General features: G+C 35.9%; 1 protein-coding gene across 1 annotated transcript in view; it reads left to right on the top strand.

The window, feature by feature from the left end:
- LOC109102461 (mannosyl-oligosaccharide 1,2-alpha-mannosidase IA-like) overlaps positions 1-25,822 on the top strand; it is a 74,976-nt gene extending 49,154 nt beyond the window's left edge. Inside the window, exons 5-12 of the mRNA XM_042726708.1 lie at positions 7,586-7,709; positions 8,109-8,197; positions 12,373-12,377; positions 13,884-13,999; positions 18,097-18,316; positions 18,837-19,009; positions 19,697-19,812; positions 25,533-25,822. Coding sequence (XP_042582642.1) covers positions 7,586-7,709; positions 8,109-8,197; positions 12,373-12,377; positions 13,884-13,999; positions 18,097-18,316; positions 18,837-19,009; positions 19,697-19,812; positions 25,533-25,659 — 970 coding nt within the window. The 3' untranslated portion in view covers positions 25,660-25,822. The remainder of the gene's footprint in view (positions 1-7,585; positions 7,710-8,108; positions 8,198-12,372; positions 12,378-13,883; positions 14,000-18,096; positions 18,317-18,836; positions 19,010-19,696; positions 19,813-25,532) is intronic.
- Positions 25,823-26,508: the final 686 nt, after the last annotated feature.

The raw sequence follows: 26,508 nt of genomic DNA, 5'->3' as shown, positions 1-26,508 counted from the left end.
ATTTAAAAATGATTACATTTTCATTTCCATTTTTAATTTAAATAATATAAAAATAAAAATAAAAATATAATACAAAATAAAAAAATATAAAAAAAAAAAAAAAAATACAAAACAATATAATATAATATAATATAATATAATATAATATAATATAGCATAGCTAGGGCTTTTAGACACTCGGTGACATGCTGTTGTTTGTTCTGAGGGGTCCTCGGTGGTCCCATGATCCTTGATTTAGACCTGTGTTCTTGTCAGTTGAAAGCTCTGGAGAGGAGATCATAATCATATTCAGTGTCTGATGAGAGCGTGAATCACAGCCATCATCAAGATTCTAAGCTATGAATTTATATTCTCTTCTAAATCCATTTAATTGAGCAAATCTAGAGATCTCATCGAAGACGGTCAAATGATGCACCATTTATGAAACCCACTTATTGGGAAAATGTGATAAACAGCTCGTAAATCTAAATTAAAACACAGTATGTTTGGACAGATTTCTCATAACTTTATGCACTCGCCAGTGTGAGTATTGACCCACTTGCAGTTGCAATCAGCCTCAAGCCAACAGAAATTTGAATTTTTATGTGGTATGTGGGCTTTATTATTCATTTATTTTTATCTGTCTACTGTGAGTCCCCAATGTTGGGGCAAGAAAAGACAGAAGAGGCCTGATTTTACAGACAACATTGACCCAGATTTGGCTGGAGCAAGACTGAGGGTCTCTGTGGATGACTTTCCCTTCACACCATCAACTTCTGCTTCTCCTTGCACAAATTTACTTTAAAGCAGTCTCTAGGTCTAGTCTCTAATTGTGGCATAAAATCCAAATTTGAACATTTATTGCTGCTTAGAACTGCACAAAGCATTTGTTCAATTAACTGTAAGACGACGCGACTCCTGCCATGTTTGAAATTAAACCAGCAGTAAATGTGTCATTATTTGCTTATTGATTCTTGATGCAGCTTTCTACTTTTTCAACATTTTAACACTTTAAAACTGCTTTTTTCTCTTAAACACTTTCAGTTCAGTTGTAAAAGACAAAATTCTTCCATGGTATTTCAATTCAAGTTTATTTGTATAGCGCTTTTTACGATACAGAAAGTGGAATTTACAAACATTGTTTGGTTGAAAAAGGAAGAAGAGAAAGAAATAGTAGATTAATGGCAAGTTCTTTTCATAGAGATATAAAATATTTTCATGTGTAAGCACCACTCTCAGCGTCTCTCTTTAGTTGATGGTCTGGCTGAATGTATTTAAAAAAGACTGAAATTTCTAGGAGCTGCATTCGCAAAATGTTTAATGATAACAATTTCTCTGAGTACTATTTTCTTCTTATTTTCTAACTTAAGGAAAAAAATTCAAGAACATTGTTTTCTTTAAAAGAATGTTCCTGGAAAAAAAAAAGAACATTTTATAAAGAAAAAGAATGAAAGTCACCCTCATGTTTTTCTAAACCCGTGTGACTTCCATTTGCAATAACACACACACACACACATGCACACAAAAACATTTTCTGAGACGTCCATACATCCATCCATCCATTTATCCATTTATTTATTTATTACATTTTTTTTAGCAAGTTTAATTTTTTACAAACCTTTTTTTTTTTGTCCTAATAAATTTCTTTTTTTCTCTCTCTCTCTCTTACGACATGGACATGGATCTCTTTAAACTCCTGAAGTGTGTCAAATTCTCAAGCCATCATCCAGTACCTGTCCTCTTACGCTTCTTCCTGCAGTCCTGAATTCCTGAAAATTCCACATTTGCTCCTCGTTAACTATTCAAGAGGGAAAAGTTCCTTTAATGCATAAACATAAGTCCTTCATTGCCCCCCCCCCCCCCCCCATGTTCCCCTTGGTTAAAGTCAAGCAGCCTGAAGCATTTTCTCTATTTTTGCTTTTTCCCTCTGTCTTACCCTTTCCTTCCTTTTACCCCGTCTGTCGTCAGCCCATCTAGTCATGTGTTCGTGTGACTGTTGACCTCTTTTGCTGAAGAGTTTTTCAACATCCTCTGCTCAGTGAAATAGGTTTCATGGTCATTTTTCTGCAGCTTATCTCTCTTCTGCACTCCATCCTGGTGCTTTTTATGAAAACTTGAAAGGCAGATAAAGGATTCCCAAACATCAAATTTACCGTGCTACCTGTCTGACATCACTTTAATTCTGTTTATCCTCCTTCGCTTCAAATAAACTGAAGAGTCCTGCATGCTGCATGGTCAAGAGAAGAGCAAAGTCTTTCAATGCAAGCCTGTTAAAAGCCATGCTTTTAACTTATAAGCATCTAATTCTAGATGTACCCATTTTTGGAACATAACCAATACTGTACTTATGTCAAAGAGGTGGAATTGTACAAAATGTGTAAAAATTTACATGGATGTTGTTTACCGTAGCAACAAGGCTGAGCCATCTTTTACTTAAATTAGTTTCACTTGCAAACAAAACAATCACAATTACTGTTGCTCATACCTCAGAATTAATGGACACAGACACACATATTTTTTTTATTATTTAAATATTTATTCTCTCTACTGTGTGCATGTGTGTGTTTACCCTCATGTTTTTCCAAACCCGTATGACTTCAGTTTGCAGTAAAAAAAATTATATATATATATATAATTTTTTTACCAAGAATTTTATGCATAAATCTTTTTTTAATTTTTTTATCAGTTGTCCTAATAAATTTCATTAGTTTTTTCCATCCATCCTTTTTCATAAATAATGTTATGTTTTTAAAATATATTATTTTTAAAGTTATCTTTAAGTATTATTCATATAATTGTGTTTTCTTTACAGAGACAATTTGCGATAATAAGCTGGTCTAGCTTTGTTGATTATTGAGGCCAATAGTGAGTTTAATATATTTGTTTATCGTGTTTATTTTTAATCCGCACAATAGAACACTCTGAGAAGTTTCGTCTCTTAATTCATCTCGTTTAATCAATGAGGCACTTGTATACTAATTCACCTCTTTGAACAATCAATTTCAAGACAATCGCTGACTTCAATTCACCTGTTGAGAGCAATTTTTTCCGTTATAATGCAGAATCCACAGGTTTGTTTGAGAGATATTGTGGAGAGATTAAAGGAGAGAGTCTATTACTGGTGGTACTCATTTTTGAATGTGCAGTTTTCACCCACTGATGATGAAACTCCTTAAATTCAGTAGACCTACACTGAAATCAATCACCCAGAGCACCCTAGCAACCACATAGCAACAAAAGAAAGAAAATTCAAATCTAGTACCCCAGTGACGTCATATGTGTGTATATATACATGGCTCAGTGAGTCACACCAATGGCATAAGCATGCATGCTTGAATAAGAAACACTAAAGAAAGTTATGGAGTGTCAGTCAACACTAATTTTCTATTGAGGTGGGTAAATGTGCCTTTCGGATAATGTATCCGTTCCATAAAAAGGCAAGACAGTAACTGCATGACGGCTGTGCTTCGCTGAGATGTTCATTGTTGGTTGGAAATGAAAGCTTCATAAACGGTGCTTTGAATAGGCCACATGCTGCGTGCTTTTCTGCCGTCATTTTCCTCTCTAGATAATTGATGGTCCTCTAAATGGTATTTTACAATTGTTCACAATTTATTTCAGTTACTCTTCTATTACGGGCATACATACTGTAGGGGTTACATAACAGGCTTATTTATGCATGATGGATGCTTTAGATAGGGATTGATGAGGACGTTTCTTCTGGCTGTGCCAAAAAAAAAAAAAAAAACAGAAGGAGAAGGCGAGAGGTCAGATAATAATGAGACATTACTTTTCCCTCTCCCTCCTCTGAGAGCCACAGCTCCATTTCATCCATTTTTAGGACACTCCTCTTGCCCCAGACGAAATAAAATCGAATAAAATGACGGAAAATTGTTCTACGGTTTAATTGAGCTTTACATTAAGCAGATGTCATGGAGTAAAGAATGGTATAAACATTTTTTTGCTAATCTCCGTTTTATTATGACAAATGGCCGAGTCGCCACCGTGCCCCCAAGCTCTTAAACTCTAGCTGGATAATCAATTCAGAAGACTTGGGCTGTTAGAAATATATGCGCATGATGTGATTAGCCTAATTTCAGAGGCATTTTGTTGATTCTGTTGATCGTGTATGACTGTGCTGTTTTTATTGTCTGCAGACGTTAATGAAATATAAACAAAAAAACGCATACCATTTCATCCTATCGGATCAATATCACTGTTATGTGGGGTACGACTGCTTTATAGATCTCTCTAATATATAGCATGCATACAGTATGTGGCCTTTGGCCTACATAAATGAAATGAAATGTTAGGTTGGAGATGAGAGAGATGGAGAGAATGTCATTGTGAGACTCTGGTCTGATGTCAAACATAAAGGCTAAGTTCTGTAGCAGCCTGAGGATACATGAGCTTCGGTTCATTTGGTGGAGTTCATATTTCACTCCAACACTAGTTAATTATTCAGGCTAATGGTATTTTCTCAGAGCTCTGGCAGATAATTTGTTATGTATCCCTTACTGCTCATTAAGTGTCCAACTGCGAGGGACATTGGTCTACATAGAAAGACAGCTGAGAAAGAACTAGCTTTTCTGTCTGCCTCTGTTGAAAGTTGGCATATCTAACCAAATGAACCGCATGGACATTCGCTTGCTTTAACAGAAGACATCGCATGAACATTTTAATGCAAAAATTACATATACATCTGTTTAGCAGATGCTTTTATCCAAAGCGATTTACTAAAGAGGACAAAAAAACAGTTTGTCTAAAGTCCAGAAATATCTGCTGTATCTGAGTACAGCCCTCAGACCAATGCTTAATGACTCATAACTTAATTCTCTTAAAAAAAAAATTGGCATATTGAATAATAGACAAAAATGACTTTGTAAGCCTTAAGTATTTACATGAAATTAAATTAAAACTCCATGAAACGCCACCATATTCATTCAGTAATATGTCACTGTTCTTATGTAATTTCGCTGTAGAATGGAAACTTTTTGTTAAATATTTTCTTGGCCATTGAATATTATGTAAAGTAATTGTCTATCAGCATACATATGAAATATCATGAGAGAGCAGATAATTTGGTAGGTGGGAATCCCAGGAAAGAGCCTTTATGTTCTTTTTGTTGTTTGCCTGGCATCTCTTTTCCCTTCGTTTTCCTAAATTTGTGTTACATGCTTTAATCATCTGTGTAATGAAAAACAAATTGGTTTGGCACAGCTCAGGGCTCTACACTAACATTTGCTTATAGGAGCACTCGTGCCCTTAGGGGCTTTTTTTTTGGATACTGCAGTTATAATGTGTGACAATACAACATATGCACAAGCAAACACTGAAAACTGAAGTAAGTAGTACTGCAACAATTCAGAAACACAAGATTAATGTGGGATAGAGTACGTGCAGACACTTTCAAGAATGAACGTTTTTCAGGGAACCTGACAGGCGGCAGATCTGAGTGAGGAACATTTGATAAAGAAAATTATATTGAGAATTTTAAATTAACCTGCTTTAAACCTGTAACATTAACTAAATAAATAAATAGCCCAAAGTCTATTGGAGTACATTTTACAAAAAAAAAAAAATAATAAAATTAGTCTTTCTACTTCAAGATGTTATTTATTTAATTATTTAAAATATATTTTACTTTAATTTATTAGCCATTTCTGAGTATATGTTTCTAAACCATTTTTTCCCCCAGTGTAACAATACACAAAACATTACATTGAAATTTTGAATAGCTGTTAATCAAACTTTTATTTGAATGTGTTTTAACTATTGATCTGTTAAGTGTTATACATGTAAAAAAATTTACAAGATATGATTGAAAGTTACTATAAAGTTTGGTTCACATAAACGGTCACATTATTATTGAAGTCCAGTTAAAGTGAAGACACCCAAAAAAAATTCTTAAAACCATTGCATTTGGGACGTTTTTGTTGACTTTGAAAAGCAGCCAGTCACAGTGTATTTTGAATGTACGTTGTTTATGTATTTTATGTCAGATGTCACTGAATGCATTTTCACATTCGCACACAGCAGTTTCCTCACACAGTAGAGCCCTGCAGCGTGTGTAATGCACAGAGCTCTGTAGTGCCAGAGGCAGATCAGCGCCGTGTAAAAAATGATGACATTGGTAGCAACACTCCAGAGGTGTTTGCACGCATTTCCTGCTGTGGCCTGAAATATGAGGCCTTTACCTCATTTTTAGTTATTAAGAATTCACTACCAGAGGCTAGAAAATATCCTCTTGGAGTCAAAATGACGTGCGTGGACGACTTTGCCATCCAGTTGAATCACACATAGAAAAAATTCACATAAAATGCCTCCAAATTAAACGTTCGAATACTCAGTTCCTCCTGGCGAGAGCTACTGTGGGTAATTTGCTGTCTTAATGACATAAATATCTTGCACGGTCTGTTTTGTCGAATTAGGCTTTAAAAATAAAGTGGAGAATGTTGTTCTTTTAAAGTTGTGTTTACTTGTCATTTCTCAGCAGTACTTTATCTTCATAATTGGTTTAGACACAGAGGCCCACACAGAGCACATCTGATGTCGGGGTAGTAGCAGCTGGTCAGGAGACGTGGCTTCCATTTTCAGGCTGGAGTTAAGTTGTCAGCTTTTAGTTGGAAGCGTGCCAGTGAAAGTCAATAAAGGCGGCTCTAATCACACGAGGAAAACACGACCTCTCTGTAAAACAAGGCCATGAAATCAACTTGGCAACCATGTAAGATGTGTTATTAATGATGTTTAAGTACTGAAAAGATCTTTTGTGTGTGTGTATGTGTGTAGTTATTTTTTTTAATTTTTTTTTTTTATTTATTCATGTATATTTATATATATTTAGTTTAGGTCATTCACAAGCAGATATTAAAATAAATATGACCATTTTTATTGCTAAATATTATGATTGTTTTCTGTTTGAATATATTGTAAATTGTAATTTATTCCTGTGATGCAAAGCTGAGTTTTCAGCATCATTACTCCAATCTTCAGTGTCACATGATCCTTCAGAAATAATTCTAAAATGCTGATTTGGCGCTCAAGAAACATTTTTGATTATTATTAATGTTGAAAACAGTTATTCTACTTAATATGTTTGTAGAAACCATGATAGAAACCATGTTTTTTTTTTTTTTTCAGGATTCTTTATATATATAATATAAAATTCAAAAGAACTGCAGTTATTTGAAATAGAAATATTCTGCAACAATTTCTTTGTTACTTCAATTTATTGCATTCAAGCAGGAATAAAAGTATTAATTTCTTTACTATTATTATTATTATTATTATACCCTAAACCTTTGAACTATAGTGTATATTTATACTTGTATATTTCCATTCTATGAATCAACTGAAATTTTCCACAAATAATATCAAAGCCCTGAATCCAATCAAGTCTGATGATTAAAATCAAGTCCTGCCTTATTTCTCTCTGAATATTCGGTTTTCATTCTGAAAATACATCAAATTACACAAGTTGCAAACTTTGACTGGTTGAAGGTTTTCCGAGCAACACAAAATGAACAGTATATACACACAGCTTATGATTGCGGAGTTACTGAAATAACTTTGATCTCTCCTAATGTAATTCCTCTGCCTCATGCAGTGGGATCGGCAGAAACTGGCCATGGGCGTCAGGAGGAAGCAGTATTCTCGCCGAATACGGGACGCTGCATTTGGAGTTTATGCATCTCAGTGCACTTTCGGGGAGACCAGTTTTTGCCGAGAAGGTGAGCAGCAGTTCAGGCCTCACGCCTCTGCAGTGCATTGAACACCACACTGAACTAAATGTGAACTTGGAGCGATCGTGAACTGTTAGAAGAGCTGACCACAGTGACCCAGTGACCTCTGCTTGTAACAGTTATATTGATGCACTGTTTGCTTCAATTCTCAGATCTGATTCTCTCCGAATGAATCTGCTGACCTGACCTGCAATATAGACACAGACAAATGACACTATTACAAGCTATGAATGAGGCTGTACAAAACTGTGAAAGTGACCTAGTCTGTAGATTTATGAGTTCTGTCCATGTTACTGCGTTTTCAATGGCGTACTGTATAGGATGAGCTTGGCTATGGCTTAATAATTTGATGTGATGATATAAGCAATATGTGCTGTGCCGCTGCAGGTAATGAACATCAGAAAGGTGCTGAATCGACTGGACAAACCTCAAGGATTGTACCCGAATTACCTGAACCCTAACAGCGGGGACAGTGGGCCAGCGTAAGTCCAAAAACACACGCACATACTGAAGAACCTCAGAAGTATCCATTGAAATGTAATATTCTCAAACTTTTTTCCCAGAAATGTCATGATTAAAATGTGTCTTTATCTGTAGGTTGTGAAGCAAAATGCTTCATCTAAGTGGAATTGATTTACAAGTGTTTCTCTTATAGATAGAGCGCTGATTTGTACGCAAAACCATCTCATGGTGCCAGATTCAATAGAATATTTGTAATGGATTGACACGTTTTCTTTTTAAGGGCCTCTAAATTAAAAAGAATAGTTTACATCAAAATGAAAAGCTGAAGTACTATGTTTTTTTTTTTTTTATGTTTTCTAAAGTATATATATTTATTTATTATTATTATTATATAGCTGGTAGCTAGAGTTTTAAATATCAACAAAATCAATAAATATACTATTTTTATATAATACTATAATAATTCTTTTTTATTTTCTTTGTATTTTTAATTTATATGTATTTATATAATCATATACATTTACATAAATAATTATATTTTTATATTTATATCGACTGGTTGTCTTTTTTGTTATTTTTATATTATATAGACACACATAATATTTATAATTATGATACTATATATATTATATATATATATATATATAATACTATATATATTATATATATATATATATATATATATATATATATATATTTTAAATCCCTGAGGGCAAGGCAGAACATTGTTTTCTTGCTACTGAGCTTCTCAGCTGAAACTCTTGAGCTTCTTTCAAAAGTTGGAAACCATGAACCTCTCAAACTTTGGCAAAACCAGCAACAAGTTCTTCCTATAGGAGCCTGGGAACTTTTAAACATGACTTTGCTCGCCAGTAAAAACTTTGCATTTCCATTTGCAGATTACAGCCAGCTTTTGACATTTTTGGGCGTAATCTGGAGCAGGACGGTTTGTGCTCATGCCATATGAGACCTTGGCTTGACCAGTTGCACCCCGCGAAACAGTCGAGAAATGTCAACTTTCTCACCACATCTGTCTTCATCGCGCTTTAAAGGGTTAATTATACAACACAGCCAGAAATATACACACTCTTTTCCTTAAGTTCATGCTGTAGATGACACACACATCAATAGTTTGGGATGTTTTAATGCTGGTCCTGCAGCAACTGGAATGATGACTTCAGTGAGGCCTGCTCTGCGCTGTAAGCCGGCTTTCGTGCCGTCCTCGCTCGGAGGGGTTTATTGGCAGCTTAGCATTGAGAGCAGCACTGTCTTAACTTCATGGTCAGTGATGATGCAGGCGCTTGATGATGAAGAGCCAGAGGAGAACAAAGATACTGCAGTGTGTGTCGTCCGGATAATACAAGCACATGAATGCTGATGCAGGAAAAAAAGAGAGAGGCTTTTGAGCTGTCAGAATGTAGCAATACGAAAACGAGTTTTCTTTCCTGTGCATTGAAGCAAGTCCTTCTTTTTTCGCTTTGACAAAAGTCATTTGTTTAGACGATCGTAAACAAAAATGATCTGAGATGGCAGCAGGCCGCAGGGAAGATGGGATGGTAACGTACGGCTGCACTTAAAAATAGTCAGTCTTTTTGCTTCACACAAGTAGCCCAGAACAGTCCTGAAGGGCTTTCCATATGGGTCAGTTGTCATGTTTGGGTTTGAGCAGCTTGAAGCTCTAGGGTTGACCTTAATGAAACAACAACATGAATCAACCAACCTATATATTCCACAATATACCACTTTTATCTTTTATCTTCTTTTCTTTTCTCATCGTCATACATCAAACTTCATTTTGCATTGTCAGAAATTCTCAGTGTTTCAAAGCTGTCTCCAGTTTAGCTTCATATGTGCCACTGGACAGAAGTTTCATAAGCTAGTAAGCGGTCTTATGAGATTACATCCTACCGAAATGAAAACTCATGAGAGACTGAATAGCAGTGCTTGTTTTACCTTTTAGTCAGCCTCAAGTCCTTCCCATTTTTCTTTTGTGAAACACAAAAGGAAGTGTTAGGCTGAATATCTGAGCCCTATAAAAAAATGATTTGTACTGTTAAGCTTCAGAATGGACAAAAAAGTCTCATAGAAATTGTCCATATGATTTTTCACAAGCTTTCTGAAGCCACACTGCTATGACATACACATTGCACTTGTAGCCGCTCCCACATTGAAATCTTGTTGGTTCATAACCCCATTCCACATGTACATCAGACAATGAATATGTTTTGATTAGCTGTAGTTTTGTCACTTAGAGTTTTTCTAGATATGAGCAGCCTGACATGCATTAGGTCTGTTTCAGGGCTGCTCTGTGTGCTTCAGTGCTGAACAGAGAGGCTTCACATGTTCCCAGTGTCTGCTGGGTAATAATCTCAGCTGGTCGTCAGGTTTCGCTCAGGAAGCACTACAAGAGCTGACAACATAACTCCTGTTTCCTGCTGTCAAGCTTTACCAACAGAAGACCTCACAGATCCTTTGCACAACAAAACCCTTTTACCACCAACGCAGGACAGTTTGGAGTTTCTTTGTGATGTGTGTGTGTGTGAGAACTGTTACTACGACAGTGGGGAAAAGCCATCCCCTATATGTGACTAAGAAACTAAATCGGGTAGTGCAGAGGTGCTCAAAGTCTGGCCTACAGGCAAATCCAGTCTGCCACGAGTTTATCAATGACCTCCTGCTAAAGTCTTTTAAAGACTTTTTTTGAGAATTGAATCACTGCTTCTGTGTCTGCACTGTAAGAGACTGAAATGACCTCTCTTATTATAATAAATAAAGCACTGCAAGAAAGACTTCTGTTGTCTTTTTTCTGCATTTGGGAACGCAACATTCGTCATTAGAAACGTTTAAAAATCTGTTGTTGTTTACAAAGAAGTTTCAGTGTCACACAATCCTTCAGAAATCATTCTAATATGCTGATTTGCTGCTCAAGAAACATTTCTCAGTTTTGCTGCTTAATATTTTTGTTGAAACAATGATACCACTCAAACATTTGTATAAGATTTAAAAAAGAGAGAGAAATTAATAATTTTATTCATCATGCATGAAAGTGACAAAGTGATTGAAGACATTTAAAATGATTTCTATTTAATAAATGCATTAACAAATTTAATTAATATATTTGATAAATGCGAATAAATGCTGTTCATTAAACTTTATATTTATTTAAAAAACCTGAAAAATAAAGCGCATCATCATTTCCACACAAAATATGAAACCGCAAAATTGTTTTCAACATTGATAATAATCAGAAATGTTTCTAGAGAGTTAAATAAATTGATTTCTAAAAGATCATGTGACACTGAAAACTGGAGTAATGATGAAGAAAATTTTGCTTTGCATCACATTTTATAATGTATTAAAACTGAAAGCTTTTTTTGTATTTGTAGTAATATTTTGCAATATTTTTTTTTACTTTATTTTGATAAAGCCTTGATAAGCAGAAGATACAGTTATTTCATCATTAATAACTGTAACGTTTCCAAACTTTTAGCAGGTACTTTAATAATAATAATAATTATATGTACTTTACTATGATATATTATAGTACCTTAATATTTGATTATATTGTTGTCATGATTATTAAATGCTGCTTTTTATTTTTTACAGGACAGTATGTATTTTTACAATATAAGATAAATCTTTAAATGTGCTAAAATATATATTTTTAATAATGAGTGCTGGGGGCGTGGTCAGATTTTCCTTCTTTTTTGTCTCTAGCTGATCACATGCCTGAGTAGTTCATTTAGTTTTTATATCAACTGATGCTTCCAATTAGATAGTGCCATTATGAATTTTAAAGATAAATTACAGTGAAAGTTTCTTCAAGTCTTGATATATTTGTAGAGGTTTAATAAATTCAAAGTTGAAACATTAACATACTGGCAGCGTTTTTGAAGTTGAAAGAATTATGTATTTGTATGTAAGAAATTTTTTTTGTTGTTTGTTTGTTTATTCAGTTTGACTAAAGTGTTCTGGAAAATGAGAAGGCTCTGACCAGCACTTATGATAGGATATAAATCTGAGCACATGTAGCTGTAATTGTCGGTTACTGCACATTTTAAAGTCAAGGATTGGCTATTATCAGGTCATTTTATTAACTGGCCCCTGGTACACATTTTGGCCTTTGAGCTGCATAATTTTAGTATCCCAGAGGAAGATTAACAAAAATTTGCCTAATTCAGAAATTTAGCCAGCGTTAACAGACAAAATGGGTACCATAAAAGCCCCTTTGACATTTGAAATAAGAATTTAATCTAAAGCAAAATGCTTGTTTTTCCTTTCTGTGCGTTTCATCTTAACAGAATAGTAACGAGACAGTGTATTTTTTTATGGTTGTCTGCGTTGAGGCTTGATTTCTCTTGCCATATCTATCACAAAAACAAGTGCTTAATGAGGTATAAATATTCAATAGCTTGATCATCAATCAGACAATCACACAACAGTGCTGCTCCTCGAGCCACAGATTCTCATTTCTCACACACAGTGGACCAGACAGCACTGAACGGACTGCCCTATTCACACGGCACCTGGAAACACACACATACACATTTCATTTCTCCTTACACACACAGACCTGCCTGGAGAAATTCACTAGACTCGAGCATACACCACACATACAGTAGTTCAGATATGGGATCTTAGTGATTAAAGATCTTGTAACCCAAACTTAATATTTTATATATATAATTTATATATATAAACTAATCTCATTTAAATCATTTGCTAATTTTTTTCAGTTTCGTTAGAAAATGTGAGTGGTGCTTACCCATACTCACCTCAGTGATGTTAAGGTGTTCTTAGTGGTGCTAGGCTGTTCTAAGTAGTTGCTAGGGTGCTTTTGGTGGTTGCAGTGGTGCTCTAGGTGGTTGCTAGGGTGTTATAAGTGCTTGCAAATGTGCTATAAATTCTACTATAGTGTTCTGGGTGGTTGCTATGGTGTTCTTATTGGCCACTAAGGTGTTTTAGGTGTTGCTAGGGTGTTCTAAGTGGTTGCTAGGGTGTTTAGGTTTTGCTAGGGTGTTCTAGGTGGTTGCTAAAGTGTTCTTATTGGCCACTAGGGTGTTGCTAGGGTGTTTTAGTTGTTGCTAGGGTGTTTTAAGTGATTGCTAGGGTATTCTAAGTGTTTGATTGTATATACTAAGTGGTCACTAGGATGTTTCAGTGGTTGTTAGGGTGTTTTAGGTGGTTGCTTGGGTGTTCTTATTGGCCACTAAGGTGTTTTTGGTGTTGCTAGGGTGTTTAGGTGTTGCTAGGGTGTTATAGGTGGTTGCTAAAGTGTTCTTATTGTCCACAAGGGTGTTGCTAGGGTGTTCAAAATGGTTGCTAGGGTGTTTTAGTTGTTGCTAGGGTATTTTGTATTTGCTAGTATATACTTAGTGGTCACTAGGATGTTTCAGTGGTTGCTTGGGTGTTCTTATCAGCCAATAGGATGTTAAAGGTGGTTGCTAGGGTCATCTCTTTTAACATGGGTAATGTACCTCCTTAATAGCATCATTAAGCAATCTAATGACCATTGTAAAGCGCTGAGATGAGAGCGCTTATCTATAGATCTCTCGTACTGCATGAAAGTTTGTGTGGGTGCATGTTTATGCTTTATAATTTGTTATTCTGTTTAAAGCAGTCCCACAGCAGACTATTATGCTGGCACATGAATGAAGGAAGATATTTTTCACTCACTCTGCTGTTTTCGCTGTGTTGCAGATCACGTCTCAGTTGGAGGCTTGGGGGACAGTTTCTATGAGTACCTGCTGAAGGCCTGGCTCATGTCAGACAAAACTGACGAGGAGGGAAAGAAGCTTTACTACGATGCCCTGCAGGTAAAGACCAATGTTACAGAAAGAGATGAAGCCATGAGAAATGTTACACTCTACTGGCCATTTGATCAAATGCTGACTAGACAAGAGCATCCTTGACATCCTTGTTTTTGGAAGATGCCTGCTATCTAAAGTTGCTTGTGTCAGCAAAATGAGGAGGATACAGAGTACTTCAGTGTCTAATAGGAGCTCAGTACCAACACAGTCATGGTTCGAGTAGATACCAGGGTTGAGTGAAATACTGAATTTGAGAATTGGGTCCCTTTCAGTTCATGAATGTGAATTCTAAATTGAACTCGCCACATCCCACAGGATGTGGAATTTACTGAATTTCAGTTCATGCAAAGATAAGACATATATTAGTCCAACAAAACAAAATTACATCATTTTGACCAGTTATGCCTCCTGAATTGTAGAAAACATTTTTAGGTATACGTTTTTCTATTTTTTTGGTCAGGTTTTATTCTAAACTTAGTCTAGTACTATACTAAAAACAGTTAATACACAATTGAATTTAAATTTTCACACATTATTTTCAGATAACTAAAATAAACTTAAAAATAAAAGTAAATCTGCTGAATACATATTGAAGTTTGGCTCAATTTTAAAGAGTAAAGTAGTACTTTCTAGGAAATTAATTGTTACGCCATAAAATCAAAGTTATTATTTTATTTAATAATAACAAAATAGTGCTATATAGTTAATTTATAATTCTATAGTTGTCATTTAAAACATTGATTATTGCATATATATATATATATATATATATATAATATTATATAATTCATATGAAAAAAAAAAAAACCAAATATATATATATATATAATATTATTTTATAATGTTTCTGGAAATACTTCATATGAAAAAAAAAAAAAAAAAGAAAAGTGAAAGTGACATGACATAAAGCCAGGTATGGTGACCCATACTCAGAATTCGTGCTCTGCATTTAATCCATCCAAAGTGCACATACGCCGCAGTGAACACACACACACCGTGAACACACACCCGGAGCAGTGGGCAGCCAACACACACCCGGGGAGCAGTTGGGGGTTCGGTGCCTTGCTCAAGGGCACCTCGGTCGTGGTATTGCCGGCCTGAGACTCGAACCCACAACCTTAGGGTTAGGAGTCAAACTCTCTAACCACTAGGCCACGACTTCCCCTGTTTGATAACATGTTTATGGGAATTCATAGTAAAAAAAAAATGAAATGTATTGTTTGCAATTATGCACCCTGTTTGCCCAATTAAATTCAAATCTCAAGGGTTTGTTTTTTGTTTATCTCTCGGCAGAATTATCCAGGTTCACAATATTGTACACTGTACAGGCTGAATTTTTAACCTCACAGCTTATTTATCATTCACAAATTAAATTTAACATTTAGTTGGACTAAAGTTTATGTTTTAGAATAACAGAAGTGGTTGTTCTTTAGGGTTGTATGTTTTTTGCCCTCAAGTTTTAAGTGTCCAGTTTTCCCTGTGTGAATATTAAAAATGCTTGCATTGCAAATTTTAGTCTGTTTTTCAAGCTTGAACTGAAAATTTGTCCTCTGCAGGTTTGAGTTTGTGAGTTGGAATTCATCTTTATAGTGTCTGACTGTAGGAAAGTAAAGTGTGTGTGTGTTTGTGTGTAAGCTGCCACCAGCGTTGTTCTGCTGGAGCTTTGGAAAGCTGCTGCAGACTGATTGTTACAGACCACAAACTCAATCCTCACTTTCATTAGAGAGAACCATCACAACCTGCCTAAGATAATGCTGTCCCTCTGGCCGTCTGTCTGGGTCCCTCCCTGGAGTCACTCGAACACACACACACACACACACACTTTGAACTCCAGACCAATCATCCAGCTAAAGAAAAGTGCATTATATCGTCACCTTCAGAGAACGGCCATTCTGTCCACTATTTTACCCAGGCATTCATTACCAATACAGAAAGCTCTTTTCAGGCCTTTAACTCACTCTGTACAGCCTGATTTCACCTAATATATCTCACTAACCATGGATAGGCTGCTCGGTCATCTCCTTCCATCCACACCTCTCAGCTGTAGCATTCGATTATTTGCACCGTTGGGAAAAAATAAGGACGTAGCGGCATTGACTGTTGAGGAATCGCAGCAGATTGAGTTCAGTTTGTTAGAGCAATGCTAAATACTAAAGTTTACATTTTTGTTGCAAACAGTGTTGGGGAAGCTGCTTTACAACCAGCTATCCAAGCTACAAACTGGCATTCAGGTAGTTAATTTCTTATATTATTTTCTTATATTTTTCTAGTTATGGTAAACTTTAAAAAAAAAAAAAAAATCCTCATTGATGTAATTAAAAAAAAAAAAAAAAGATTTTACATTTTATAAATATTATTTAAATTATTTATAAATATTCATTATATATTACTAAAATTATTTATATATAAATAATTTAAATGTATTGGTACTGTAGTTTTTTAATTAATTTTTTAATTTATTAATGTTTTATTTATATACTGCTGTAGTATTTTACTGTATCTTTTCTGTTTGAGTTTAGTTACAAAAACTATTTTTATAGCTTTATTTTTAATTATCAATCCTCATTAATGTCATTTGAAAAAAAAATTACATTTTATAAATATTATTTAAAAGATTTATAAATATTCATTATATATTACTAAAATTATTTATATATAAATAATTTATATGTCTTGGTACTGTAGTTATTTTATTTTTTATTTATTTATTTATTTGTTTTATTATTTATATACTGCTGTAGGATTTTACTATATATTTTATGTTTGAATTTAGTTGCAAAAAAATATTTTTATAGCTTTATTTTTAATTAACAATCATCAGTGTCATTTGAAAAAAGATTTTACATTTTCTAAATGTTATTTAAATGATTTATAAATGTTCATTATATATTACTAAAATTAATTATATATAAATAATTTATATGTATTGGTACTGTAGTTCTTTATATTTATTGATTTGTTTGTTTCATTATAGACTGATGTAGTATTTTACTATATCTTTTCAGTTTTAATTAAGTTACAAAAAAATAATTTTTTTAATATATATATATATAGCTTCATTTTTAATTAACAATAACAGCACTGATTTGAATCCTTTTTACTTGTATTACTTTTTTTTAGTTATACAATTTATTTTTATGCAAAAACATTGAGGTGAACCTGGACATTTTCACTTAAAAAATAAATAAAAATCTGGATTCAGAAACATTTTTTTAGTTTGACAAACTCATAATAGTGATATATTTTTCGCTGTTCTGTAGCAGGAGAGTAGTTAATTCAGTAGCTGTGATCTACTTTGGTTTCATGTTTCTTGCTTTTTCTTTTGGATAAAATTATTTGAACTCGAATTAGTATTTTTATGTTCATTGATATGTACATATGCACAGCAGTATTACAAAGGATCATGTGTCTCTCATAATTGCAGTATAAACCCTTCAGAATGATACAAGATCCAGAATCCAATGCTTAAATCAGAGAGCACATTCTAGATGATGTTTGATTATTTACTCATCTTACTGTGTAATGCAGTTACACAAAACAAGCTTCTATGCTGCTACTTGTTACCATAATCACTACATCAGTTCATTATTCTATTCAAGATACTGAAAAATATATATACTAGTTCTGTTACTACTTTTAGTTTCTCCTTAAAACTGGTGCCATATTTATGATGAAATAGAAGAACAAAGAGAGTGATGTGAGAAAAAAAAGAGAGAGTCAAACTCTTTGCTTATTTTCTTATTTTTCTTTGGTACCATGGTGATGAACATCTCCAGTTTTCCATTCAAATGCACAGAGGCCTTTTTCCAGACAGATAAGAATCTCATTTCCCATGTGTGCGATGCTTCTGTAAATACACAACGCTGGCACACAGCTGTGACCCCGATCTCTGCTATGATCTAACTTACTTCGGGCTGTGAACAGTTCGGATGACGCTTTTGAGAGAATGAATGGTCTCTCTTATTGTTAGGCAAACAAAACAAATGCAAACAAGGACAAAGTTCCTTTTAACCCACACAGTATGAATAACCACAGAGAGAAGAAATTGACATTAAAAACCATTTAAAGTGATCTCTTGTTTTCATTCTCTGTCCTGTGTGCAGGCGATTGAGAAGAATTTGATCCGCAAGTCAAGCGGAGGGTTGACGTATATCGCTGAATGGAAAGGCGGACTCCTGGAGCATAAGATGGGTCACCTGACCTGCTTCGCCGGTGGTATGATCGCTTTAGGGGCGGACGGAGCCCCCGATGATAAGACAGGTCACCAGATGGAACTGGCGGCTGAGATCACCCGCACATGTCATGAGTCTTACACCCGAACAAGTGAGTGGGAGAACTGTTTTGAAAATGTTGAAACAAAAATGTTTGTCCAACATGCCTTAAATACAGACAATGTGATACATTTTTCCACATCTGTGCTGTGATGACATTTGTTGCTTTACTAGTCCAGTAGTTTGTTTTGCTGACTCTGTTCAATGCTAGTATGATATAATAGAGTCTCCAGTGAGAATTGTAAAGTGCTCACCCATAAGTGAACTATTCTGTCTATAATAGTCACATTGCCAGTGTAGAGACTCCCTAAATCCATTGCTGTTAACCCTGAACATGCACACACATACACACACTCAAATCCCTTATTAAACACACATACACAGTCATCACCGGCCTGTTCATAATGCTTAGGTATTTTTAGCAGACACAGATTATCAAAGGTCCAGATTATGTCACAGCCCCTAATCCACATCCAAATAGTGTTTCTCTTCATCTCAGGAACAGCGTAATCCCATAATCCATTGTCAACATGGATGTTTAAGCGATGAATTTGACAGCATGTGTGTTTCAGGTATGAAGCTGGGTCCCGAGGCCTTCCGTTTCGATGGCGGCGTAGAAGCCATCGCCACACGGCAAAACGAGAAGTACTTCATCCTGCGGCCGGAGGTCATTGAGACATACATGTACATGTGGAGGTTCACCCACGACCCCAAATACAGACAGTGGGGCTGGGAGGCAGTGCAGGTGAGAATCACATCACTTGTTACGTAACGCCACCAGTATGTGACTGGTAAACACGTCGCCACTTTAGGCCCGGGATGTAGGCCAGACTGTGACTCACAGCAAGGCTTTATCCATGCCCTCAGACGCTCGCTGCACTTCAGCACAGCAGGATTAGAGACAGTGGAGACCGCCAGGATCTCACAGCCTTGTAATTGTATCATAATGACTTCAGATTGCCATTGTGATGTGTCTATCCCTTCAGGCGATACATCACATCTCTTCCACCCTCGCTCTCCCTCTGCCGTCTATTCCTCTGTCATAAAAATGTGCTGGTTCAACACTCACTCAGTGAAATGCTTGACTCTTTGCTCCAAAAACTACTTTGTCAAATCTTCAGTATCTTAATTTCCTTTTTTACACTCTACACAGCACCACAAGGCCAGTAAGAACACGCTAATCAAGGCCTTTAAAATTACTACAGGCTACAACTGCAGCTAAACTCTGCAGGAAAGTAGATCTCGAGGACCAGAGATGGCCAGCTCTTTTATATAGACTTGTGGGTTGGGGGTCTATTGACTTGGTCCAGTAAGCACCTTTGAATCGGTGATGTGTCTCTGAAAATGAAAAGTAGGCTACATGACACTTGCTAGGATTGTGTAAAACTACGACATTGATACTGACAGGTACATTTGTATTTCTGTATATCAGGCTCTGGAGAAGTACTGCAGGGTGGTGGGGGGTTACAGTGGAGTGAGAGACGTCTATGCTAACACTCCCAACCATGATGACGTGCAGCAGAGCTTCTACCTGGCTGAAACACTCAAGTGAGTACAGAGCACACATACATACACAGCTGACTGTGTTACAGTGTTGGAGAAATAAATAACAATATATACATTAATGTGTGTGTGTGTGTGTATGTGTGTGTGTATTGGTAATTGGTAAATCAGTTTTTATTTTTATGAAACTATATTCATTACAGTTGTATACAATTAGGTTTTAAATTACATTGGCATTGTGGTAATATTATTTTTAGGAAGCTGGGACAAGATGTGTATTCACTTTTAATAATTGCTGGGATCTAGTCATTTTGATGCCGGATAAACAGACTTAGACATAAATTGAGTCACATAAAATAGATTTATTATTGTGATTTGTAAAATTGTTTTATATTAATGAGAAGCATCAGTATATTAATGAGAGTCATCAGTCAGAATAATGAAAAGAAAACTAAAGAGAATTTGGGAAACTTAAAAATACACATAAATAATTAATTAAAAATAACAAAAATAATGTTACAGTGCAAAAGAACATATGATTAATGGTCTTCTTTTTCTTTATGCAAAATAAATATTTCTTTTGATTTTGGGCTGAAATAAGCTTGTAAACACATCTTTGTATCCCAGAGCACAGAGATTGAGTCAGATCAGCCAGTCAGACTGGAGCCTGCGATTTTCACAAACTTCTTACCCATTGGATTGCAATATATAGGCATGTTGCAAGAGACTGAGACAAACTTGTGATTCTGCAATGACTGACTGAAGGAGAGGAAAGCTCTTCACTTAGGATGCATGAACTGAGCCAATTCTCTGTCAGATCGAGAACTGTCACTGTCAAGGTGAAATGATTGAGACACAAGACTGTGACAGCTGGCACTCATTCACAGGGGTCCTTATCACACAACATTCATCATTAAATACAGATGAATGAAAGGAATGAATAAAGAAAGAGTCAATCACTTCGTCAGGGCACAAAATGAAGGCCTGCAGAGGGTAGTGGGGGGGGTTGCTGGTGTCTCTTCCCAGCTCTCCAGTCCTCCTATTTGATTGCGTTTTAAGAGGAAATCACTGTTCGAGTCTCATCCTGCCACGCCAGACAGCGGCTCTTCATTTCTGCTGCCTTTAATACTCTGGAGGAGCGCTTGCCCTTTGGCCAGGAGGAGTGCAGCGCACACAATTGAGCACAGAAAAGACTTAGCAATTCTTTGAGAGAGAGAGCACATCCAGAAAAACCCCTGCTTTCAACTTATCCCACTCTGGTTGTTTCTCATTCTGTTACTGCTTCTGGCTTGCTTTCACCCCTTTTGCACAGTAAGTGCGTATTAAGTAATGATTCTTCTGCAGAGCCAGACTGTCTGGCGGGCTGAGGGATCATAGTTTCCTGTTCATAGAAATGCTCTCAGTGTGTTTGTGGGCATGACTGTGCTCTTTAACATGCTAAGTTCAGCCCACTACATCTGCTATGCTTCACATGCTGAGCCACTAAAGAGATAGGTCACGCCAAAAAAAAAAAAGAAAATTCGGTCATCATTTACTAACCCTCATGCATTCCAAACCTATATGACTTACTTTCTTCTGTGGAAAAGAATCCATAGTAAATGGTGCCCAAAACACATTGCCTAAAATAGTAGTCAAACAATATATCAGCTAAAAAAAGTTCTTTTTATTTCCGGACAGTTATTATTATTTTATTTTTTTTCCTGTTTAGCTGATATGTCGGAAGCAGGACCTTTATTTCGACTGCTCTTAGAACGCCAACGCCTAAGCACCCAGAGCTCCCCTTTTCCGTCTTCATTAGTTTATTGTCTCTGTATAACAAATTTTTTAAACCAAACTAAAAAACATAACAACTAAATTTTAAAAAAAGAAAAAATAATATTTTTTAAATTAAAAAAGCGTATTATTAGTAACACAAAGGTAAAAGCTATAATACTTTCTCATCCACAGTCAGCATTCAGCTAATATGCGTTTAATTTCAACAATCTTTGAATATCTAATAAACATTTAATTGCTCTGCTCTTTTTAAGGGTCAGTCCATGTGAATTAGAAGCGGAATTACAGAATCAAGAAATTGCCATCTAAATAAATCTCTTTATTTTACAGATTTTCTTTTTGTTTTTTTTGTTGTTTTTTTTTGTCAAGTTAAAATTATTTTTTTCATAATTAAGCCTTTTCAAATTCAATAATTTAGTAAATATTATATACAATAATTTAATTTCAATCAATCATTTATTTATAGAGCACATAAAAAAACCTCAAAGTATAGCATACCAAAGTGCTGTACAAAGATATAAACACATTAAATACACAAGCAATAAATATAATGAAATATAGATATTAAAGAAAACATAATTATAAAAATATATACATGCATGTTTAAAACCACATAGCACATAACATGTGATTTTTTTCATTTCTTAAAGGAGCCATGTGTAATGTCTGGCAAAAAAACAAAAAGTCATACTCCACATTCCATACCAGATGGGGGCAGTATGCCTCAATAAGTGAATTGGTCTACTCTAGAGTAAACAACGAGAACGGCATAGTCTCTATGCTCCGCCCCTACCTTCACAACAACCCTAGAGCCATAGCCGAAGCCTAAGAGTACGTTTTGCCTCCAGAGGAACGTTGGGTGATGTCAAGTGATTTTGAAACATGACATCTTCAAGCTACTCCCCTTCACCTTTACCAGTGAATATGTTCATATTCGTTTTGTTCCATATTTTTTTTGAATTGTATATACACATTATTTGAATTAAATTAATTTGACAGACAGCATTCTGTCAACACCTTGGTCAACATCAGACAGCTGATGTTGACCAAGCTAGCACCACCAACGTAAACCAGAGCTGCCAACTCTCAAGCATTCACCGTGAGACACACGCAATTGACTCTTTTCACACGATTTCAAAAACTTGACCGATATGAATATAGTGAGTGAGTGCGCGCGCGGCCGGGGCGCGCTCTCTCTCTCTCTCTCTCGCTCTCTCCTCTCTCTCTCTCTCTCTCTCTCTCTCTCGGGTTCATTATCATCGAAGACATTTCAAGCTTCTTAGGTAATGTTACATTTTAGCATCAGCTTGGTAGAGACGGGCTTTGGTAGATAACAGGTGAAAACCGGATCGGATCTGTGGGTAAGTTATAGCTAGCTTACTATCAAACGCAGCTACGGTTAGCCATCGCTAACATTACAACATTAGCACGTTTATCGAACAGCCTTCGATACATTTCTATGTTAAATTCCCGAAAAAAATACGCAAACATATAAAACAAACTTCTAGCGAAATACTAACAGCATCTTACTTACCAATCCAAAATAAATGTTGCAAGTTCGGAGTCGAAGCTCATTTCTTTCAAGTCCATCAGTTGTCTCCAGCGATGGAAAGCAGTGCCGATGTTGTTACTCTGTTTCGGCTCCTTTTCTTATCGGATTTGATTTGTGATTCCGAGCGCGGTTGCTTGACACAAACACAAAATACGCCCACAAGCCGTGCGAGTTATTCGTGTATTGCAGGTTGGCTGGTGGTTATGTTGCCCGCATATCGCCTCCCATGGCCGAAACTGGTATTACGACACCTGTCGGGCAGTGGCTTGTAATGCTAATGCTAATTAAGGTTGATATCTCTGCAGCACTATAACTTGACATTTTTTTAATGACATCATCGCCTTTATTTCTTCTCATTCTTTTGATGCGTGTAGGTCATTTTTTTTTGGATATTTTTACCTCAATTTTTACACATGGCACCCTTAAGATGTGATTTTTTTTTTTTTTCAGCAATCGTTATGCATGTGTTTTTGCCACTTTTAAATTAAATAGTGTGCTTTATATCAGCCACCCAGCTCTCTAAGATATCAGTATCGGCCATCAAAAATCAAAATCCCTTTGTCAACCACTGGGTGAAACCCAAAAAATGTCATCCTTTTTTGATTTATTTGTTTCTTTTTTAGGGTGAGGTTTGAAGCAGTATTCTGAGGCTTCACTTTACAGTACATAGTAAAACCAGAACACAACTCCACTCAATTCTCTCCATCATTAAAAATGGCCCAAAAGTTAAATATAAAAGTGGTTATCAGTGTGATGATCGTTGGGTCCATTTCACTTGTAGATGCAGTATGACCTCTTGTGACCTCTGTCATCAAATAAAGCTGCCTCTTCTCATTTATAATTGCTGTGCACCTTCCAGTTTCTTTCTGCCCAGTGGCAGAGCATTAAAACTGAAGGTCTGAAGATCATACTCTCTGCAGAAGGAGGCCAGGTGTGGTTTAAGCCGCCAGAGGTGGTTCATCCAGTGAACACGCATGATTTAGCTTTAACTCTGGAGGCCTGAGGTCAACAGCTTATATTTTCAGAGGGCCAGCGGAGAAGAGAGCCTTTCATCAGCAAATCTCCAGCCAATGCATGTCTGTTCAGAGAGGAAACCGAGAGGAAGGGAGGTTTAGAAACCGTATTATCAAGGTCACAACTTCATAAGGTAACAGGCGTCAGCATCGCCGTCTCCAGCTAAAGTTTATAGACTGTAATTTTAAATGTGTCATCCAGCCTTCCAAATAAAGATGCCTTCTAACCTGAGGGTTTTTTCACCCTCCTTGGCTGCAGGTTTTGAATTATGGCCTTCGCTCATAAACAATGTCCTTTAGCTATGGCTGTCGGCCACAAGTTGCTACTCTCAGCTAAAGGAAGCGAAATGTTTAGACCTTTTGTAATTTGTAATCTTTCATCCCTTATTCATGATGTCGTAGTTGTCTTGGCAGTGCTTTGCTTGGCAGAGTTTTACTTAAGCACTTGGGAGATGTTCATGTTTTGTTAACGAAGAAAACCATTCAGCTTTTTAAGAGGTGGATTTATTTCTGCAGTTTGGAATTAATTGAGATAATTAGTGGTGTTTGTGTTTTTACTGTTGTGCATATTAAGTATTAAACTTCGGCGTGTTTTGAGACTCATGATACAGCTTGTTGAGTGCTGTCAGACTTCATTGTTAAAACAGGTGGAAAGTCTAGACTCTGTACCTGAACTAATGTATTCAAATGATAGTGTGTGTGTACATGCATATAAATGCATGTGTGTATATATTCACCTGTTCTCACCTATATCTCACCTGTTCGATGAGAAAAGCATTGAATTGACATTACAAAAAATAGCTTTAGAAATATTTTTAGCTTTAGAAATTATTATATCAACATTGCATAAATAGTGATAGTAAATGGGTATTACTGAAATATGGAAAAAAATTTAATTCTATTGTCAATATGATATTTAAAAATTCCAGTTAGGTGGCAACTTCAACTGATTAATTCAAAGGTCTGATTCATACAGGCAAGAGACTCTCGTTATGAAAGGGTCACTGAATCATTCACTCTCTCGATTCATTAAAAACCGTGGATTCATTTAGTAACAAAACGCCGCTGAGTGTTTCTCAGAGCTGTACAATAGTTTTTCTGTGGCTTTTTTTTTTGGAAATGTTTTAGTTTAGTAAATTGAGTAAAACAAACAATATTCCTAAAAACCCATACAAGAGCTCATTTTATGAAAAGACCACTCATATTGTGAAAAATTCCAAATCTATTAAATTTATGGAGTTTAGCTGTACTTCGAGCCTAGTGGTAATTATTTGCCTCTCATAACCTTGATGTTTATGCTTCTGATTAATGTATATAATCATGTTTTTCAAATTCCAAAAATGTCTTACAGGCAATCTCACTGTGATCAACTATATTATAAAATGCCCTTGAAACATCTTGAGAGATTTTCTTTCTTTATTTTTCAGGTATCTGTATCTTTTGTTCTCCGACGACGACCATTTGCCCTTCGAACACTGGGTGTTCAACACAGAGGCCCATCCTCTTCCTGTCATTAAGAAACAGAACCCAGAAATAGCAAACAAACTCAAGTAATCTTCATCCAACCCCAAAGCGCCACTGAGACGTAACTTCCTGAACCTGCTTTAACAGTGGAGAAGAGCTATGGACGCAAAACCCCTGTGGCTGGAGAGTTCTTATCCTCCAGGACTTTTTTCATGTGTTTCTCCTCTGCCGTCTTTTCTCGGGATTCCGCATGCTGCCCCGTCGCCCCTCTCTCTGTCCCTGATTTTGTGGACACGTCTCTGAGCCTCAGAGACCCAGAAGGACCATATTTCCTCTGTGAGGAGACCAGACCAGATCGTTTTCCATCGTACTTGCCCTCTCACTCATGTTATAAAGCCATAGGTAATTGCATCAACGTGCGTTTGTGTTTTTTTGCATCATGTGCGTTTACAGGAGTGAAGCTAAGCGATATCTACTGAACTTCGCCATCTCTTGCTGTCTGTTTCTTTCAGGATGAGGTTTGGTTCGGTGTTTTGAGGCTTTATTTGACAGCAAGATAGTGACCAAGTCAACTAGTGGCCTTTTAGTCTTACTGATCATTTAAGTCAAGTTTTAATAGCAACGCTCTATTTATTTTCGCTGTGGACCAAAGGTTTCTTCCTATTGGCCTACAGCCCTCCTACTCTCTTAATGGATGTAAGAATCAGTCGTTTATCGTTCATTCCTCTACATTTGTGATACTACTTTTCATAAAAAAATGTGTGCAAAATGTGTTTTGATTGTTTACTTAATCAATGGAGGAAAAAAAATACTTTTTATCCTAGACATGTAAAATAGAGTACTTTGTGTTAATTTATTACTCAAGACGTAGAGATTTTTTGTCTTTTTTCAGTGTGGAGGGCAGGAAACTACAGAAACTCTAAGAGGACACGATGATAG

The sequence above is a fragment of the Cyprinus carpio genome, chromosome B6 (assembly GCF_018340385.1).
Source record: "Cyprinus carpio isolate SPL01 chromosome B6, ASM1834038v1, whole genome shotgun sequence".
NCBI classification, from domain to species: Eukaryota; Metazoa; Chordata; class Actinopteri; order Cypriniformes; family Cyprinidae; genus Cyprinus; species Cyprinus carpio.
Note: the sequence above shows the minus strand (reverse complement) of the source record. Positions and strands in the feature narration are given on the sequence as shown.